The 19,084-nt window shown below is 52.2% G+C and overlaps 5 protein-coding genes across 5 annotated transcripts; 1 reads left to right on the top strand and 4 right to left on the bottom strand.

Annotated features, from left to right (window-relative positions):
• Positions 1-62: 62 nt before the first annotated feature.
• On the top strand, positions 63-822 carry CTHT_0010140 (uncharacterized protein; the record flags this gene model as incomplete). The annotated part of the gene is made up of 2 exons (XM_006691474.1): positions 63-129; positions 200-822. The coding sequence occupies 2 exons, from the start codon at positions 63-65 to the stop codon at positions 820-822; spliced, it is 690 nt and encodes a 229-aa protein (XP_006691537.1).
• A 274-nt stretch (positions 823-1,096) lies between these two features.
• CTHT_0010130 (uncharacterized protein) lies at positions 1,097-2,293 on the bottom strand (the record flags this gene model as incomplete). Its single annotated transcript, XM_006691473.1, has 1 exon — positions 1,097-2,293. One exon carries the CDS (start codon positions 2,291-2,293, stop codon positions 1,097-1,099), a length of 1,197 nt encoding a protein of 398 aa, XP_006691536.1.
• Positions 2,294-4,912: 2,619 nt separating this feature from the next.
• On the bottom strand, positions 4,913-8,611 carry CTHT_0010120 (putative mismatched DNA binding protein; the record flags this gene model as incomplete). The annotated part of the gene is made up of 7 exons (XM_006691472.1): positions 4,913-4,963; positions 5,032-5,390; positions 5,523-5,679; positions 5,764-5,834; positions 6,465-7,397; positions 8,124-8,497; positions 8,556-8,611. 7 exons carry the CDS (start codon positions 8,609-8,611, stop codon positions 4,913-4,915), a joined length of 2,001 nt encoding a protein of 666 aa, XP_006691535.1.
• A 1,098-nt stretch (positions 8,612-9,709) lies between these two features.
• CTHT_0010110 (uncharacterized protein) lies at positions 9,710-11,520 on the bottom strand (the record flags this gene model as incomplete). The annotated part of the gene is made up of 2 exons (XM_006691471.1): positions 9,710-11,110; positions 11,176-11,520. The coding sequence occupies 2 exons, from the start codon at positions 11,518-11,520 to the stop codon at positions 9,710-9,712; spliced, it is 1,746 nt and encodes a 581-aa protein (XP_006691534.1).
• Positions 11,521-15,747: 4,227 nt separating this feature from the next.
• Positions 15,748-18,466, bottom strand: CTHT_0010100 (PHD zinc finger-like protein; the record flags this gene model as incomplete). The annotated part of the gene is made up of 4 exons (XM_006691470.1): positions 15,748-17,688; positions 17,750-17,848; positions 17,931-18,215; positions 18,293-18,466. 4 exons carry the CDS (start codon positions 18,464-18,466, stop codon positions 15,748-15,750), a joined length of 2,499 nt encoding a protein of 832 aa, XP_006691533.1.
• Between the last annotated feature and the right edge of the window lie 618 nt (positions 18,467-19,084).

The following is a 19,084-nucleotide window of genomic DNA, read 5'->3' as shown; positions in this document are numbered from 1 at the left end:
CAGGTCTGGCGCATACTTTCTGAGAGTAGTTGCATAACAAACCCGCACATATATTCTTCAACATGGGACGTGAAGAGCAGAAGGAAGAACGGGAAGTTCTCGACTCAATTTTCCCAGAGGAAATTACGGGTAATTAATAATAGCCTTGCCGCACAACTGCACGAGCGCGGGGCCAGTCGCTGATGCTCTTGGACCACAGATATCTCAGAACATGAGTTCAGGATATCCATCGCACTCGACATTCCTGACGACGATGCAGAGGAGCCACCAATAATGCTGTTGACAGTGCGCTACCCGGAAGAATACCCAGATAAAGCGCCGCTACTGGAGCTCTCGGCGCCTCAAAATGCGACTCCTCACCAGTACCTCAACATCGCGGAAGACAGAGACCAATTGCTTCAAGGCCTGCAGGCCACAATTGAGGAGAACCTCGGTATGGCTATGGTATTCACTATTGTGTCTACCTTGAAAGAAGCGGCGGAGCAGCTTGTGGTGGAGCGCAGAGACGCCGCGGCCAAGGCGCATGAGGCGGCCATTCTTGCGGCTGAGGCAGAGGAAAACAAGAAGTTCCATGGCACTCCGGTCACACGAGAGACTTTTATGAAGTGGCGTGAAGCGTTCCTTAAAGAGTTGGAAGAAGCCAGAGTCCGCGAAGAGGAGGAGAGGGCAGCTGAGCTGAAGAAGGCGAAGATAAAGGAGCCGGTTCGCCTCACGGGCAGGCAGTTGTGGGAGCGTGGTCTCGCAACTGGTGATCAGGAGGAGGTTGATGAGGATGGAATGCCAACAGAGGAAGTTCAAAAGCTTAAAGTTAGCGATAGCTGAGTCTCGCAGATGAGCTCATGAAAGCTCTATATGTAAAGGCATCATCGGTGCTATGCATTATCATCTGCACTATTTGGCCCCAAACATTGAGGCCTGAAGAATAATACTCCTGTCCCTGGCAAGCCCGTGATCGCCTCTTTCAAACAAAACCCGGACAAGAACGTTTTCTCATTCCTCCAACGCCTTTAGATCCCACAGAAAAGGAAACCATCAAAAGCTGCATTGCAAATCATGGCCAGGCAGAATCGAAAATCCTGGACACAGTCAGACCTCTTTATGAGGCCATCTCGGTATCTTCATGATCAGCATCAGCCTCTTCCTCATCTTCACCTTCGTCATCAACATCTTCCCAATCATCCTCGTCATCGTCATCCTCTCCCTCCTCTCCAAGCTCTCCTATTATCGAAGCAATCAACTCCTTTGCGTGTTCTCCTAGCCTCTCATCCTCATACTCCTCCGCCTCGAACACTTTCAGGCACTGTCGAAGCCATTTGCGTGACGAACGCCACGTATCCTTCCAGGCCTCTGGTTCGGATGCTTGACCAGAGGCTTCCCTTTCCTTCTCGCCCAGCCTATACCTAGCATACCCGCCAAGGTACCAAACCTCAACACTCAAATCATCTTCCGCAATCAAGCGCTCCGTAACCTCCAGTGCTTCTTCCTCCATGTCGACTTCAATCAACAGACGCACCAAGCTCACTCGTGATGGGAATGGCGGGACACCGGGGTCTTCAGGGGGCAAGTGTGTCCAGAGGCCCAGGCTTCTTCTCAGCGCCTCCCGCGCCTCCTCCGTCCTCTCCTGAGAGATGCGGACGTTTGCGACCGTCTGCCATGTCTCAGGCCATTCAGGAGCGATCATGGTGGCCTCCGTAATGAGAGCCTCGCACCGTTGCTCGGCATCATCCTCCCAGCTAAGATCAGTCATGTACACCTCCACGACGGCACAGAGAGTTTCCGCCAGCCTCCTCCGCTTGTCAGCAATTGCTGCCTCCACTTGCCCCCGACTCAGAGGCCGCTGTTCCAGCGAATCCATGAGAGACTGGATCTGTGCGCGCAAGACGGTTGCGCCGCGCTCAAACCAGGCAACGCTGTCATGGCCGCCTTCTTCACTGAGCTGCGCCAGCCAAAGAAACTTTTCTGGTCCGCCACCGAGCTCTTCGGGCAGCGATCCATCCTCATCCACTTTCACCGCTGCTGCGTAATAGTTGCGCGCGGCGTCGATATCGCCCAGTTCAACATGTATTTGCCCGAGAAGTGTGAGGGCAGCGCCGGCATGTCTCCCATTCTCGCCAATATGCTCATAGGCGGTACGCGCTACCTTGGCAGCGGTTTCGATATCCCCTTCTTCTAGGAGAGTAGTAGCCCGGTCGAGCAACTCTTTCGGGTTGATAGAGGTCTGGCTAGATGCCACCTTCAGACGCGCACGATCCTTCGATTTCTTCGATTTGTTTTTCGGTTTTGTCGGTGCCATTGTGGTTCTTGAATGGAGGATTGCAGCTCATCGGCTTGTTATTCGATCGTAAATGAGTCCGCGGTCGTCCAGCCGGCGGCACAGCCCTCACCAATCCAACTTGCCTTGTCTGGGATGTCTCCAATCCACAATTTTTCGGAAATTTTGGGCTTATCGACCGTTACACTACTTATCGATAAAAACCCCGCCGAGTTCCCACCAAGCACAGAACCTGCTGTCTGCCCCACCAAGTGGTACAGAGTTTAACTGGCAGAGGCATCCACATGCTACTATTGGATGAGACCTTGATGGCGTTCACTCTATAAGCTTTTGGCCCCACCGCAGCTCTGTCAATGGAAACAGGATCTGTGCTAGCTTCAGCGCCTATGCATATGTTGATCGTCTACCGCAAGCTTCCGTGGAATAGAGACAGCTATGTCCATCAACATGCTCCAAGCTGCAGAGTGTCTGGTGACAAACGGTCCGATCGTCCTGCTGCCCGGCCCAGCGAGCAAATACCCAAAACCTGATGAACCAATGGATGGATGGACCGCTGAAATTGTAGGACGGTGTCGAGGCTGCCTGACCCTTGCCGGTTGTGTTTCAGATTGCTGCACGGAGTCTCTCCCATGCTCTCGCTCCAATGACAGAACAAGTTTTCCACTTGCAAGTTTTTCGGTACATATGGCACGTTGAGATCCATATGGCAGGTAGACAGACATGGCGCGTGAACCGTTAGCCGGCTGTGTGTCCATATGAGTGATATTATTATGCAATGCCCTCTCTTTACTCCATGATGCTTTTCTTCAGCACATCGAATCGATTCCGGCCTCCTGGCGGACGTCGCTAAGTTTCCTCTCCTTATTCTTTTCCTCAGGGACAGTCACTCCTTTCTTTCTGTCACATGAGACAGGACAATGTTGGTAGCGGGGTCTTTACAACAGCTTGCCCTCTTTTTCACAGTCTTTCTTTCGTTCTTGACCGGCCTGGCCTCGTCCACGCCAACAGCTGTTGAGTTTTCGACCTGTGTCGATGCGTGTATCCAGTCATCGGGCTGTAAGGCCAGTGACGCGCGATGCATGTGTCGCAAAGCAGCAAGGGATCTCCTGGAATCAGTCATCTCATGTCTGTTCTTCAATTGCAAACACGACCTGCTCAACTATGAATCTAGCTTTCTGAATCTCATTAAAGAAGCATGCGATGACATCAATCGGGACATTCCCAGATCTAGACTTCAGCACGCTGAGGCAGTAGCTAATACCTTTATCTCGATGCTTCACCCTTTCCAGACGACACCTATAACTTCCACCGCTCCCTCTGTAACTACATCCACCTCTTCTGCAGGTCTGGGTGCGACAACATCCACTTCGAAGTCTTCAACATCCACAAAAGTGCCCCCTTCTTCAACCGCCAAAGAACCCATTTCAACAACAACATCCACCACCTTTTCACTCTTCTCTAGTACTATTGAGATCCGCACTACACCGGCTCAGCAGATGGTTCCAACTCCTGAGCCAACCTCAAATCTTAACCCAACAACGCGCTTGCCAGGTATCATTTCGGACACAAACCCTTTCGCCATTCCTGCGAGCTCGGCGGCCCCATCACAGGTGTTTGCTTTCATTAGTGCCTCTTTATGGGCCTCGATATCGATATCCCTTTGTTTACTGCTTTGAGGCCGACCAGAGGAGAGATGAGAGATGTTCGGGTTGTGTGGTTGATGTTTCGGTGTTCTAATTCAAGATCTGAACACTGCGGGCTTCATTAGCCTTCGTGATTCTGATTCTATGATATGGAGAAAATGGGTGGATTGTGATGTGTGTGGCCGTCAATATACCCCTGATTGTGATGGTTGAAATAATGTTTATGTATCTCATCTCATTTGCAAGCAATAGAAAAACAACATTCTGGCTTCTTTCAGCACCAGAAGGCAAGCAACACTTCGTATATGCAATTTATGACATGACTCGGCCAGTGGCCCAATGGCCCAGCCATTCTAGGTTATGCGGATGGCTGTGCTTCCAAGGTCAGCACTTCTCGCAACATGTCCCGGATTGATCTTTGTCCATCACCATCTCCATAATGCAATGTCGTAGAAAGTTCCATCGCCAAAAAGCACCTTGCAGTCAGTTCGGCTGCAGCTAATCTTTCCTTGTCCTCTGGGGTCATACGTGAGCATGCTTCTACGAGGTTCTCATTTCTTTCCTGCAGCACCACTATCTCCTCCGCTCTCTGAAGAACATCATCCGGGATATCATTAGTTGCCGCGCACATGATTCCCAAGCTTGACAATCCACGGCCTGGAAGTAGATGATAGAAAAACGTGATTTGATCTTCCGCATCTGCAGCCTGGGGGTCAAACCGAACATCCATGTGTGCAAAGGCCACATTTCTCCCGGCTTAAGGAGATCATTTTCGAAGACTTCGTGAAAGTGTGTTCCGGCAAGTACCTTGGGTCTCTCGGAGCCAAGATCAAGGAGGTAGGTAAGGTAAGCTGCCAAGAGTGCTGAACCGCTTTTAGAGGTTGTGCCTTTGCCAAACTCGTCGATCAGAAGCAAACTTCTCCGCGTCGCGAAATTCAAAGAGAAGGCCGCTTTATTTAAGTCGACGAAAAATGCGCTCTCATCAGCAACTACCGTTTCACGTGTAGCAATCCTGGTAAGGATTCGATCTGTCACTCCTATTGTTGCCCTTGTAGCAGGAACATAACTCCCTATATGTGCCAAGTAAACTATAAGTGCGACTTGCTTCATGTATACACTCTTCCCTGAATTATTTGGACCGGTGAGGATCAGCATTGAGGGAGATGCGCATTTTTCGTTGGCAGAGACAGGCAGTTCGGGGTCGTCGAAGGCGCCGACGCCATGACCTCCAGCCAGACTGCAGTCGTTTGGAACGTAGGCTGGAACGATCAACTCCTGAAGTGGGTGCCGCCCACCAACGATATCAATTATATTCGAAGTCGTCATTCTGGGGGCGATCCAGTTGTACTTCTCAGCGGCCAAAGCGAGAGCAAGGAAGCTGTCAAGCTCTCCCCACAGTTCTGAGGCCGTGAGCATCGATTCCTCGTGCTGAAGAACCGCTGCAGAGAGTTCCATCATGACTTCAACTTCTTCATCTATGCAACGGTTAACATCCGTACACATGTTACAAAGGACCATCTGTGACCAACCCGCAATCCGTGATGGAAGATCCCCATACTGAGAGTCCAGTTCCAGCATCCGTTGGTTTTTGTAATAGGCCAACTCACCGGTCGTGAAACACAAAGTCCATTCATCGCCGAGGTGATACTGACCGTGGTAGATCCCTTCACCAGTCCTTGGATCGAGACGCACGCCAATCAGGAAGCCAAGCTGTGGCATGACAGTACAGTGTAGAACATGCTGTGCAACGGTCTCTGGGACCCCCTGAATCACAGCATCTTTCAGATCAGGGAGCATCTCGCACACCTCGGCGAACTCTTTTCGCAGTCCATCCAAGTATTCACTTACACCTTGCATAATCTCTGTCCGACCACTTTCCTTGGAGAGTTGGAAGTCAATTGTACGCACGATCAGATCGCCTACAGATAGAAGTCGTCTCACATTAACTTCACTTCGGATCTGTGTGTGCTCATGTCAGCGACAGTATGCAATGAAGTAATGCAACTGAAGAGTTGCGTACTTTTGAAAAAATGAGGATATTTGCAGTTCGGTCAACGCATGTGTCGCCTGTTTCAGCTGGGCCGAGACCATAGCAAACCTGAGGACGGCTTTCCAGTCTCCCGTCTTGACGGACAGTTGACCCCGAATCCTATCCACACCTTTCCGGACGTGGAGTAACAAGGTTTTCGTGTCTTTGAGTTTTCTGAGATGCTGCCTCATTCTCTTCACAATCTCTGCATTATCTGGGCGGAGAAGGACAGCAATGCTGGCCTAACGGTCTCGAATAATGTCAAGATTGGTGCTTGGCCGAAGGAGCATGCTTCTAAGTCTTCTCTTCCCTTGGGCAGTAGAGGCAAGTTCTTGGAGAAGCCCGGAGACAGAAAAGCATTCCTTAGCTTTCGGCTCTGAGTTGTTCGATGCCCGTGTATGAGGGTTTGGATGAAGTTCTGACTGCACTATTTGGAGAGATAGTAACGAGTCTGCGCTTAGCAACATGGTGTCTGCTGATGTGCTCATTTGGACAGCCTTGACGTGGAAGAAGAGCGCACGGTCGTTATCAGAAAGTTGATCTTCGGTAGCTCTTCGACGTTCTAGATCATGCAACACAGCTCCGGCGCATCCAATGGATAGAAAACTCTCCAGATTGATGGTCTCGGCAAGCCGCATGAGGCTATAGTGAGCAGAAGACCCAATGCATTGCGCAGGTTCATCCTCAGCTGAAATGACTTGAAGGGGATCGGGCCTTGACAAGCCAAGCTCAAGTCTCGCAAGGGCTTCTTTTCCTGATTCATAGTCGAATTGGGCTGAGCTAAGTTCACGGAGGACATATGAGCCCTTTTCGCTACTCGAAGCACTATCATCAAGCCGGAGCGCGTCTCTCTCCAGAAATTCGAGCAAGTCACCCTGGGTTCTGTTTGGTATGAGTATCGAGGTTGGCTGGACGTGCAAGAGGAGCGTTTCGACAGCTTCAAGACCGCCTATGGGAATCTCCTCCTCGAGGACGAGGACCTCCTCCATTGTGATGTAGTAGGCACAGCCAACCTTTCCGTCTTTGTCAACGTCAAGGGCCATGATAACTTCACTCAACATGTCTTGGTTGTGGTAGTCACTGTTCTGTTCATCGTCCGCACAACCAAATCCGGCAAGGACGAAGGAACCTGTGGTGTGTAACTTCGCGTGTTCGGTAAGACTTCGACCGATATGGCCGAAGTGACCAAGCCTCAGCGCCGCACCACCTGCAAGTTGAGATCTGGGCGTATTTTGTAACCTTCTCCTTTGAGACGGACGTGAAGTGGTTGCCTGAGGGCGGATGGACGTTCTAGAGCGAACAGAAATGCTGTCATGCTCCTGCGGTCGGCGAAGTCTGATTCCTTGGGCACTTGAGCGGCCAGATTGCATGAAAGCCGCCTCGGGGTTCTTGGACGGCCGAGATGGAACAACGCCATGGTGAGCAGAAGCGGCAGCGTGGGGAACGATATCACCTGAATGAAGGGATGAAGGATACAGGGATGAAGAAAAGCTGGACGAATGATGTCGAGGGGTGCCAGAACGGGACAAGACAGGTGACTGCGAAGAACAACTGATAGGAAACTGAGAAACAGAACTGCATGGAGACAGCAGGTGAGATCTTGTTGAATAAACACTCCGGGAACTGCTGTTGGCGGGCATGTTGAGCAACGTGATGTTGTCAATAACACGTGTTGGAGGTTTGTGCCTCGTGCTGACTGTCAGAAGGAGACTGCTATGAGGAAGATCGGGATGAAAAGGATAGCTGAAGTCAGAAGCGAGATTGGCCTCATCACAGAGGAAGGCAATATGATCGTCTGAATGGGGAGAGTGTAAGTGAAAAGATGAACGTGTTGAGGACGACTTGAAGCGCACTAGGGGCTTCTGTGAATGATCCGTGTGGCTCCGGGCAGACACCCCCTCCGTCTTAGGCAGCAGGTTTTAAGATTGAAAACTTCCCACCTGCAACGGCAAGAGCGGTTACTGTTATTGGGACCGGTTTCTTACCAACCTGCCTAGGTAGGCAAGGCTGAAGTATGGACACATGAAGTCTAGAGGCATCCAGCAAAACAGCCCTGGAGGACATTGCGCAACTGCTTCGGTCAAGCGGAAAATCGAGACAGGTATCAATAATCCATTAAGCCTGGAATTTGGGTTCAGAAAGCATAAGTCTACATTACATGCCTTTCAGGCTCATTTACCGCCTTCCTGCTTGACCTCTTCCTGTTGAGCCCAGTCGCTGAACTCCCGACGCAGTTTTCGAATGTCGACAAAATTGGGCCTAGACTCGAGAACGCTGAAGGGGTTTCCCATGTAGTCCTCGTCCACAGTGCCACTATTGTTTGTGAAGCCTTCCTCGCCCTCCCGCTCAATCTTGCCCGCCCAGACACGCCATTCAACTGGCCGCAGAGGATGAGTGCCCAGAACCAGTCCAACAAGAATTATGAAGGTCGACACAATGGTTTCGACGACAATATCCAAGGGTAAAGAGGAGATGCTCGTTGAAGACGACGTGAGGCTAGAGGAGGGGGCTTGGAGGGATTGTAGCGTTGTATGCTCACGTGCAGAGTAGCAGCTTTGAGACTGTTAGCCTATGGCCAACCTCAGTGGTACAAGAAGGAATAGGGACTTACGCATGTGCAAGCAGCAAACCACCGATAGCGGTGATAGTTTTGGAAAGCAGAGCCATTTAAAGCTGTGGATATTTTGCAGTTGGGATGGTGTTTGAAGGCAGTGATGAAGGGAGCTCCAACCCCTAGGTTGCCCACTCCCCAGGGGATTCGTAGTGGCTGCGACACGGTTGCAGTACCATGGTTAGGTACATCGGACGGTTTACAAGGGTGAGCTTCATTACAATAAATTGACAACGCCAAAGTGAGTATCTACATTCTACAATCAAGGCGTGATAACTAATATATACATTATAGTCTTGGCATGCAGATAGAAAACACATGCTCTTAGTCAACACCTGATGAATGCCAGCCAACACTGTCCACCGAGGTCAAGGTGGACACGCAGATGACTTCATTCCTTTTTGACTTGCAGCCAAGTCAAAGTTGAAGACCGTCCTCCTGACCCTGGACTTTTTCATTATCCTCCAACGCCGAAACAACACTCTTATGGCTATTAGCCAAAGCTGTTCATTACAAGGCGCGTTTATCCATCGAAGGAAAACGACTTCCTCCCCCCTGCCTCTCCTGATGACGAAGATATGTTAGCACTTGGGAGAGATGGGAATGATCCGGCTATCGATAAGAAAACAACACCATCTTTCAAAAGCCACACAGCAACATTGGCTCTAATATGATCAAAACAAGTGCAAGATTTCATGCTCATAAGTAAAAGAAAAGCAAATTGGTATCTGCTATCATGCGGCGCAGCTAGGTACTAGAAGTAGGTAGGTAAGTAACTCTCATGTATGATGTATCTGTATCCCAAGCCCTACATCTCCCATGTTGTTTCGTTTTTTATTTTTTGCCTATCCTCGATGCCTCTTGAGAAGAAACTCGACTACACTTGATGTACCGAACCCACCAGACCCCCAAACTCCGTTAATACCCATGCCCTTTATCATGAACGCCACATTTCCGTTAATAGTCGAAATTTCAAGCGAGCCCATGTACAAGATGATCCCCATTGGAGAGCATGCTATGTCCAGTGCTGGGAAGAGATTCTTCTGTACGATCCCTTCATTTGAGCGCTGGGCAGTCCAGCTAGGACTGGCCTGAATGTACGCAGTCAGCCACCGATCATGGACCGCTGCACTCGCACCTGGTCTGGCGGTCCGTTACGGAGCTTCGGATTTTGGTTCAACCCAGCTCATGTCAAACTCGGCCGCTTCCGGAAGTGGCTCGGTCTGCCAGTCATCGGCGCCCCTTAGGAACTGGGTGTGCTGCTCGAGTGACAGCGTCTCCTCCAGCCCCATGATGGCATGGGAAAACTGGCTGTCCGACTCGTTCCCGGATGTCAGCTGCGCATTGTGCCACGCCTGGTGGGCGGTCTCGCCGAGCCCGCAGTCATACATGTTGGCGACGTTGAAGTTTCCCGTCTCAAACAAGCCTTCTTCCCCAGGTATCAGGGATGGATCGATGCGTGTCTCAAATTGGGCGCCATGGTGCTGCGGCTGCGTGTGCGTCTGCTGGCGTTGCATCTGGGACTGCGCAGCATGCTCGATCTTGGTCTGGTATTGATTAAAGTCGAACTGTTGGTGAAGCCCGGCGTTGTTAGGCGTGAACGCTAGGCTGGGGGATGGGGTCTTCCGCATCAAAGCCTCGTCGATGAGGCCATGGGGCAAGTGCCTTCGCGGCGTGCGAATATGGGTATCATAATACTGCCCTGAATGGAGGTCTCGGTGCTCACATGAAGCTCCAATGGATTTTGTCGGCGAACCAAAGCTGAGACCGGTTTTGTTCTGATGCATCATGCTAAGCCCATGAAGCCCCTCGAGCTGGTATGGGTGCGGATGGGTAGCCGGATACATCGGCTGGTCGTGGAGGTAGTCGGCCTCATCATGGGGCGTGTTGGTCACCGTCCGCACCCGCGACGCCGACCTCCCGGTCCAGTCATATTCGTCCAGGTCCGAGCCTTCGCTGTCGTCATACCTTCCCTCGTTCTTTGCGGGCTTTTGGGGCTTGGACGGCGTGAACTTGTAGTTAGGAAACGCCTTCTGATGGTTATCGCGCTCAATTTCGGCCCATCGCTTGAACTGCTCGCGGATATGTTCAGGTTCCATCGGCCAGCTCTGTCCCGCAATTCGCGAGATCACCTGGTGGTTGTACTGAGCCGCCCATTCTTTGGCGCGGGCCTGCATCGCCTTCCGGTACAGCATGAATGCGTTCATGGGCCTCTTCACTTTACCGGGATTCTTTCCCGAGTCGACCTCTTGCTGGCGAACTTCGATGGGACGATGCACGAATGCTTCAATGTCGAAAATCGGAGTCTCAAAGTCCTTGGTCAACTCGCTCAAGGGCTTGTCAAGGTGCGGCATGTTTTTCACGCCTTTGGACTTGTCGGGCCGGTCGATTCGGCCGGTTTTCTTTTTGCTCGACGTGGCTTTCTCGATTCGGGCAGCTTTCGGCCCCAGGACCTTGAAATTACCATGCGCCGGGTTTCCGCTCCGAGTTCCCACAAGATCGGATGCTCGAGGCGTGGGCGGAGAAGTTGCCGGCGTCCCATATGGCTGACTAGGCTTTGGGAAGTCGAGCTATGTCAGTACCAGAACGCCGGCCAACTGAATGACCTCCTGCCACTCACCTGTGGAATGGGGCCATAGGCACTAGCGTCGTGCGAATACATGGCTTGCTGGTGGTAAACGTCCTGCAGATCCGTTAGCCGCCGCGGCGCGCCCGAGATTTGTTGTTTCCCTACGAGCTCGCCACTACCTCCGCGCTGTTGGTACGCCATGGATGCGTCGAACTTCGGGGAGGGTTGTGTTGGGCCTGGTGTTCCGTATCTGGAAACAGGTTGCGAGTGCGCCCGGTTTGGCTCGAGTTCGCGGGGAAAGTTCGCAGAAGCGTTGTGTTGCAACAATTCGTGGAATCCCGCGGGCAGGAACTCGACCTTTGTAAGCGCCGGTGATGGCGGCGTGTTTGGATTCATCTTGGCTGCTAAGGATTCGCAGCCTCGTTTTGGCGGATCGAAACAAAATTGAGGAGCCAATTTCGCGATCTGATCAGCCCAAGGAATCAATGAATCGAACTAAGCAATGAGATCAAATTGGGGCGCGCGCAGTCACGCCCAAGCTCGCGGAAGATAAAGCTGGCTTGGAGAGGAAGATTGGCGAAAGAATATCACTGTGATAGCAGTGCTACTGTCGCGTTATGTTTCCTTCAAATATGACCAAACGCCCTCGGACTTCTGGCATGCCCCGAACTTTGTTTGCTAGCTCGTCCCTGCGTTGTGAATTGAGAGTGCGGTGCTAAGTGGGAGCCAAGCTTGGGCCTTGTTATCAGGGAAAGCTTGCTGAGAGCAACTCGGCTGTCTTCTTCATGAAGTGTAGATAAAAAGAGACGGTTGTTGCCTTGGAGCTTGTGCGCTTGGCAGTGACAAGAAGGGGTGGGAGAGTTGTCGCCTTTACTTTTGATCAGCTAGAGGATCGATGCAAGAAGGGATGGATGATATACCAACCTTTTTCAAGGAGTCCTCCTTTTCCTTGACTCCACGCGGGACACAATCCTTCTTTTTGCGATAGGCAGGCAGGCAAGCCCCTCCTAGATCAAGTCTGCTTCCTCACCCCTCCAGATATTTGGTGCGTTTTGCTTCCCACGTCCCTCACTTCAATAACTTTAGTGTGCAACCCAACTTGCTCACGCGGGCAATAGTATTCCCTTGGAGGTAGCGTTATGGAGGAAATACTTTTTCTTTGTCAACTGCCCTTCCGCAACAGGGGATAGGTAACCAGACCTGCAAGTGCTTGATGTGGTCTCTGCTCCTCGCCGCCTTAATGATTTAGCAACTGGAACTGAGGCTTTGTCTGAGTAGTTTCTTGAAGGACCAGGGGAAAAAGGAAAGAGGACCAGCGCTTGTATTTGTATGTTCTTTATTTGAGTCCACCGGGGCGAGCCGGTTCGATGTTATCTGCAGGCCTGGGCGGGCTGACGCATTCGGAAGCCGGCCGGGCCAGCTTGCAAGGAGTACAGTTTGGATGGCGGTGCCGGAGAACCCACGCCTGCACTACCGTTGGCAATCCATCCGTGTTCGGAGGCCCGGAGCCTCTTGCATGGCTCTTACGTCTGCCCGAGGTGCTGAGCCGCCATTCTCCAGATGGCAGACCATATCGGCCCCCTGGCCGACCAGCTGGACGCTCCCTGATGCAAGCCAACAACTACTGAGGTATTCCATCCAATCTCTCTCGACGTGTTACTCTTTGCCTGGGCTACCTACTTACAGCTCCACATGTTCACGCAGAGAACCGATGTGGCTTTTTCGAAGATAGAGAGCAGGGAGCTGGCTCGTTTCGTTCTCATGTCACACAGAGCCCGGTGATTGCTGGCCAGGTTTCGAGGATCTGGTAAGCAGGTACCTGCTACCCTGGGGTAAGGGAGAGGGAGGGTAGTGGGAGATGACAAGATGAGGTACCCTGAATTGCGGTTGGGTACACCCCGGAAACGGGTTCGCTGTTCTCTCTAATCTGCCCGGCAGGCTTCTAGGACTGCCCTAGGGGTCTGCCGAGTGGCTTGGATCCCTTTGACCGATTTCCCAAAGTAATGGGTCTTTTCTCGATGTGTTGCTCTCACCAGTTGAGGTGTCCCACAACACTCACGGGACCATGAACCCTGATACCATGAAGACAGGACGGCGGCCCTTGAGGATGTCGGGAGAAGCCACACAGCACACAGCGGTAGGTGGAAAGCAAACCTCTGCACATGCGAGGTCGATAGGAAAGAAGTGTCCAATTGCTGTTCTGCATCATCATCCCTTGCCATGAACTTGTGCCTAAGCCTCCAGAAGCATGCATCACGTCCGGAGCGGCTGCTGGTTGGTGGATTATGCCCATGAAAAACCACTTCGGGTAGCCGCATTGGTCTACGGCTGTTTGAGCATCAATTGTACAGGTTGTACAGAGCAGCAAGGGCAGTAGAAGACGGCCAGAAAGGATGGGTAGTCCTGGTTCAGAGAAGGTGGGGACACCAATGGGAAGCGCTTGTTCTCGTGGTGCTCTGAAGATGCTCATATCAACAGCATGCGATGTGTGTTGCACATTCTCCATGATACTTCTGGCATCTGCACGCCGATCAGGGTTCTGGTATTGAGTGAGGCTTGGTTGTACGGAGTGGCCAAGCCTGGATTCAAGACCTTCTTTCATCAGCCTCAAAGCTCCCTTGCTGCTCCTAGAGCTAAATGGTGGTAGGAAAGAGCATCACTCTTAGCTCGCCACAGCTATTTTTGAGCATGTTTGTTAAACTCAATGATCTGGGAGGGTCGGAACAGCCTCCTTGGGCTTCAGACAAAGCGGAAAAAAAAACACCAATCTTGCGTCCTGGGAAGTAAGTCTCATTGTGGTAGAAGAAGGGAGGCAAAAAAAAAAACACCTTGTTTAACGTTCAACACTCAGTGGTCTGCTATGCACAGAGCGACGTCTTCGCAAAATAAACAAAACATCTGCATTATGGTTTTCAAGCTTATTTTGCTCAACTGATCCCCACCCACCCATGCAACTGATTCTGCAGCCTCCCACACACCGATCTTAGAGCCAATAACACTGAATAACACTGATGACAGCTGCACCCTCTGCATTTCCTCCCAATCGCAATGTCTTCCGCCTCTTCCGCGGGAGGGATGTTCTTGTTCCTGTTCCTGGATTGCATCTTCAGTGATTCGGGCGGGGCTCGGGTAGTTTCAGCATCATCAGCAACAGCAACAGTAGACTCAAACCGCCGTGTTGTGCTCAATTTCAGAACCTGGGACTGCATGTCTCAGCCTCATTTCAGCCCTTCAACAGAGCAGAGAAGCTCAGGCCACCAGTTCGCGCGAGCATTCGGGTTTGTTTTACCCAGTTGATGCTATTCAGGCTTCTAGGTCCTATCCTTCCATGTTCCCAGTTAGGAGAACTGTCTCTTGTGAACCCAGCGGAGATGATATCTCATCTCTTAATCACCGGCAATGTAGACACCGACCGAGAACCAATTTCAATTTGCGGGCTCTTCCGGTGTCATCAGCCCTTGCTGTGCACACATCAATATTACCTGCTCGGCAAACGTTGGCCCAGCATCGGTGAAGAACTCCACAAATCCAGAGGAATAAGGGGCTCCGGCTCTCACCTACAGGAAAAACGTTGACCTTGCTTCTCTTGGAGAGGCAATAGCTCCTAGATGAGCTGTTCAGCAAGCTACTACCGCTCCATCTTCCTGATCGGCAGTCAGAAGTTACCACTTCGCTAGCTGTGTGTCGTTGGTTGTTCTTCCGACAGGACGACTGTTGGGCAAAGGTGAGCGAGCGGCGGGTTTGTCAGGTGTAAGACCGGTATGGATAATACACGGGGTTGGTCCGACATTGCCGGTGTTGGTGGCTTAACCGTTCCAAGATTCCGGATGCCGCATGGTTTGCTACGTCGCACATGCCACTCGAGGAACGGGACGGGAGGTCTGCGATTTGAGTAACGTGAGGCCGTGGCAGCTTACTGCTCGCTTGTTTGGTATTAACTGAAAAGATGGGCAGACGCTGTTGGTCTTCCTAGGCAGTGGTGCTTAGATCATGTGCGACGATTAACAACGAGGAAAAGAAGGCAATGACAAAATTTCTTGCGTGCTTGTTGAGCCTGTGTTGGTGCCTTTTGATTGGGGTGAGAATGCACGTGGTGAACGTGCCGCAAGCTGTCAACAGAGGATCCAACACAGGAGCGAGGTAATAGCTGCCGGGATCGAGATCTGTGGGCAACAAGCCGTGTAGTACTGCATAGCCGAACTGATGGGTACTGATTAACCGGCAACCTGGAAAGCCAGGTACTCGGCACTTGGAACAACCTCATGGGACTGTACAGAAAATCTAGCAGATGGTAGGCGAAGCATCATGTACAAACCGTCCATCCTTCTGTCGCCAGCCCCCCCCATGCTGTAGTTCTTCTGCTTGTTTCATTACCAAAGCCTTCTCGAAGGTAAACTGGCAAAGTTTTGCGATATCCTCACAGAAGAAGTATTGCAGTTCGCCAGACTCCGTTACTCAGAACCAACCTTCTCCTTTCAATATGTCCCAGCTAACCAAACCGGATATCTGTCATTAGGCCCCAACTCCTGAGTGAGTCCCAACCAATTTTCAACAGTTCTACTACATGGATATGAACGGCAAGCATTTCGCCATAATTTTTAATAATTTTCCGCTGGCTACCTATCACTGCTGTGAAGGGGGAGACGGCACGAGCCTTGGGGTAGGCATGTTTTGTGACAGTTGCGGAGGTGGCAGTCTGACAGGCTCAGCAGGCTTGACAGGAGGCGTCAGGATCTGCTGCCGTGGAGAGGGCGAGAGAGCCGCGACAGGCGGAAACACCGAGGCAGTTGGATGGTGGGTGCCTATCGCCGAGTTGGCGGAAGTCCCGTTGGCTTGATGCTGAGGAGGAGACTGCTTAACCGGCGACAAGCCCGCACTCGAGGGCGGGAGTGGCGATGAGCCAGACTCTGGACTTGCGTCACGCGGCTGGGGAACTGGGGCGAGCTGGGGGAGAGGCGTCTTGATAGATATGGTGCCGCCGATAGTTGCAGAGCCAGTGGGTACTGTGCCGGTCGAGGACGCGAGACCTGGTAGGGCTGGCTTTGTTGGAGATGGGAAAAGAGGAGAGGGCTGCTTTGATGGCGAGATGCCACTCCCGCCTTCGACGCCCAGAGAAAGAGCACTGCCAGTCGACTTCGCCTCGTCGCCGACCAATCCCAGATATTGATTGTTGCTGACCAGTCTGGATGCAGACTCGTTGTTCGTCAAGGGGACCGCGCTAGACCTAATTAACTGTCGATCGGGGGGCAGAAGGCTCGGATAGAGAGACGCAAATGGATTGCCTGTCTGTTTAGCCGCTGATGGTTGCATGGACGAAGAGTCGGGAGCGGAACGCTGAGTATCGGGTACGGCGGTTCCTTGTTCCTGTGTTGACGGACGTGGCATGTACTGCTCAGTACGAGATACAGAAGACTCGTGGAAGTCGTCGGGATGCTTCGACTGAAGTTCGCCCACCACTTTCGTGTGGGATCCTTGAAGTTCGGTGGCATCTTTGTCCGCTTCCTTTGCCACTGGCTCAGCCGGATCATGGTCTCGATGGACCTTGAGCTTAATAATTCGCGGGCGTAGCTGGTTTCTTTTTTGTTCTTCCCGCCGGCGGCACGTGCTGCAGATGAAGTGGAAATCTTCTCTCTCTGCTTCTTCCTCCTTGATGCCAAGACACTTGCTGTGTTGCCAGGTGTTGCATCGTTCGCAGGCCACGCTGTGAGTTCCGTCGTCGACCCGGCCGTAGACGCCGCATATGCAGTCAAAAATCCAGTCCTCTTCTTCCTGCTCAAGCTGTTCCAGGGCCTTCTTGGCTCTTTCAATTTCTGCGAGCCGCCGCCGCTCCGACATGCGGCCTGATGCACTGCTCGCTGCCTTGCCATCCTCAGACAACTGAGCCAACTCCTCCTCGTGTAGCCGACGGCGAGCTTCTCGCTCCCTGAGTCGCATCTCCCGGGCCATGATGCGCTTGTCCCTCTCGCGCTCCATTTTCAGCCGCTGAAGCTCGGCTTTCCTCCTGGCTTCCTCCTCTTCTCGTCTTTTACGTTCTTCTTCCCTGGCTTGTTCCTCTAGCCTCTTCTGCTCTAGCTTGCTAGCAATGCGGCTCGATCTCTTTGCATTTGCCAACTTCTCCAGCGCGAGCAGTTCTTTTTCTTTCTGGAGCTGCTTCCTCTTCTTCGATTCTTCCTGTTTTTCGAGGATGGGAACCAAGTGTTGCTGTATTTGATCGCGCAGGATCTTCTCGTTGGGATCCTTGGTCTTCTCAATGGTAGACAAGAACTGGCGAACCTCGGCCAGATTGACAGCTAGACATTCCCATTTCATGCCCCCGAGACCATCATCTTCAGGCGCAGCAGGTGCACCGGCCTCCGAAGCCTCATCACCAGCATCATCAGCTTCGCTGACAGCCCCAGATTCCGTGCGTCTCCGTTTGCTCGTGCGCAGGGCTGCCCTCGCCTTCTTGGTGTTCTTTTTCGGCTTTGGAGGCGGGGGCGGCGCTTCCGTCAGACGGTACAGGCGGTTATCATCAAGCACATAGTAGGTGCGGTCATGTCTATCCCAGCCATATGGTTCGATTCGCTGCACCAAGTTAGCCTGGGAAACGGTCGACGTGGAAGGATTCGTGGCGCAAGCTACATACCCAATTTGTCTGCTCGGTGTCCTTCTGTTCTTGTGTTTTCTCCCGAAGGCGCTCTGGATGCATCATGACCAATTGCGTCATTTGTTGCAGGACACGGATCTATTATATGCCAACAACGGCTCGGTATTAGCGACACAACCGTTTGATTGCGCAGGCAGTTGAGCCATGTGCCGGAGCGAACCTTCTTAAAGACATCGAAATCGGCAAACCTGAGAGGAGTTTCTTCAGTTCCGAATGGATTTTTTTCGGGTGCCTTCGCCAGGAACTGTCGTCTGGTATACTCATCAAACAACTCGTGACTGCGGCAAGTAAGCGATGTGCTCGGAGACGGGGCAACCGGGAGCAGTCCGGAAAAGGACTTGGGAACATACGTAAGGCCCCGGTGCGATGAGAGAAACTTGAGCAGGCCAAGGCCGATATCCTGTAACTTCATGGAACCTGGCTTGAGACATTCGGCCTCAAAATCCTAGAGTGAACAACAATACCGTGGTTAGCGCACGCCACAAGGCTTGGGATCACGATGGCGACTCGAGAAGAGCCTACCTCAATGTCCATGTTGTCATCCAACTTCAGCGCCGATCCGAAGAGCAGGATGAACTGGTATAGATTGGCGAACTGCCACATATTACGAAGGCGTTGCAGTATGGATGGCTGCTCGGGCTGCTGCGCACTGTTGGCGTCGAGCTCCTGCGCGGAGCGCTTGCGGGCGGTTGGCATGTTGTCGCGGGATGACGATGGCAAGATGCAGCGGCGCGTCCAAGATGCCGGCGGGAACTGTATGCTGTACGATGTATTCGCAGATGGGTCGATGAATCTTCGTAATGGACGAGATGATGCGACGGCGAGGCGGCGATTCAGATATCGAGGGTCGGACGCGGGGCAGTAGTGGAGAAAGCACTCATTGCAACATCCAAGTGCAGGTCAGAACACGCGACGGGAGATAAATGCACCGGATCTGCGATAATGCAAGTATCCTCGGGTTGTTGAGGAGGGTTGGTGGAGGATGATAGTGAGGGGTGACAGTATGACTTGCAGGAAGATCGCGAACTCGCGTCCTGCAGCTCGAAAGTTTGGCGTTCAATCAAAGTGCTTGGCAAAAAACGCGGCGCGGTCTGGCAGGGACGCGACTGGGGCTACAGCCCCCCCCCCCACGTCGGGCTGGTGTCCCGGGCCGGCGATCGATCTGATAGCATTGTATCTGACCTAACCACTTATCTCAAGTATTTTTAGATGCATACGGATACTTGACATATAGGAACTAGAAAGTGCCATAACGCTTGAAGTTTTGTCTCAGTCTCCCAGACATTGTACAAGTCTTCTCTCTACATAAGGTAT

This window comes from Thermochaetoides thermophila (genome assembly GCF_000221225.1).
Source record: "Thermochaetoides thermophila DSM 1495 unplaced genomic scaffold scf7180000011812, whole genome shotgun sequence".
In the NCBI taxonomy this organism is placed as follows: Eukaryota; Fungi; Ascomycota; class Sordariomycetes; order Sordariales; family Chaetomiaceae; genus Thermochaetoides; species Thermochaetoides thermophila.
This window is presented reverse-complemented; position numbering and strand designations above follow the sequence as displayed.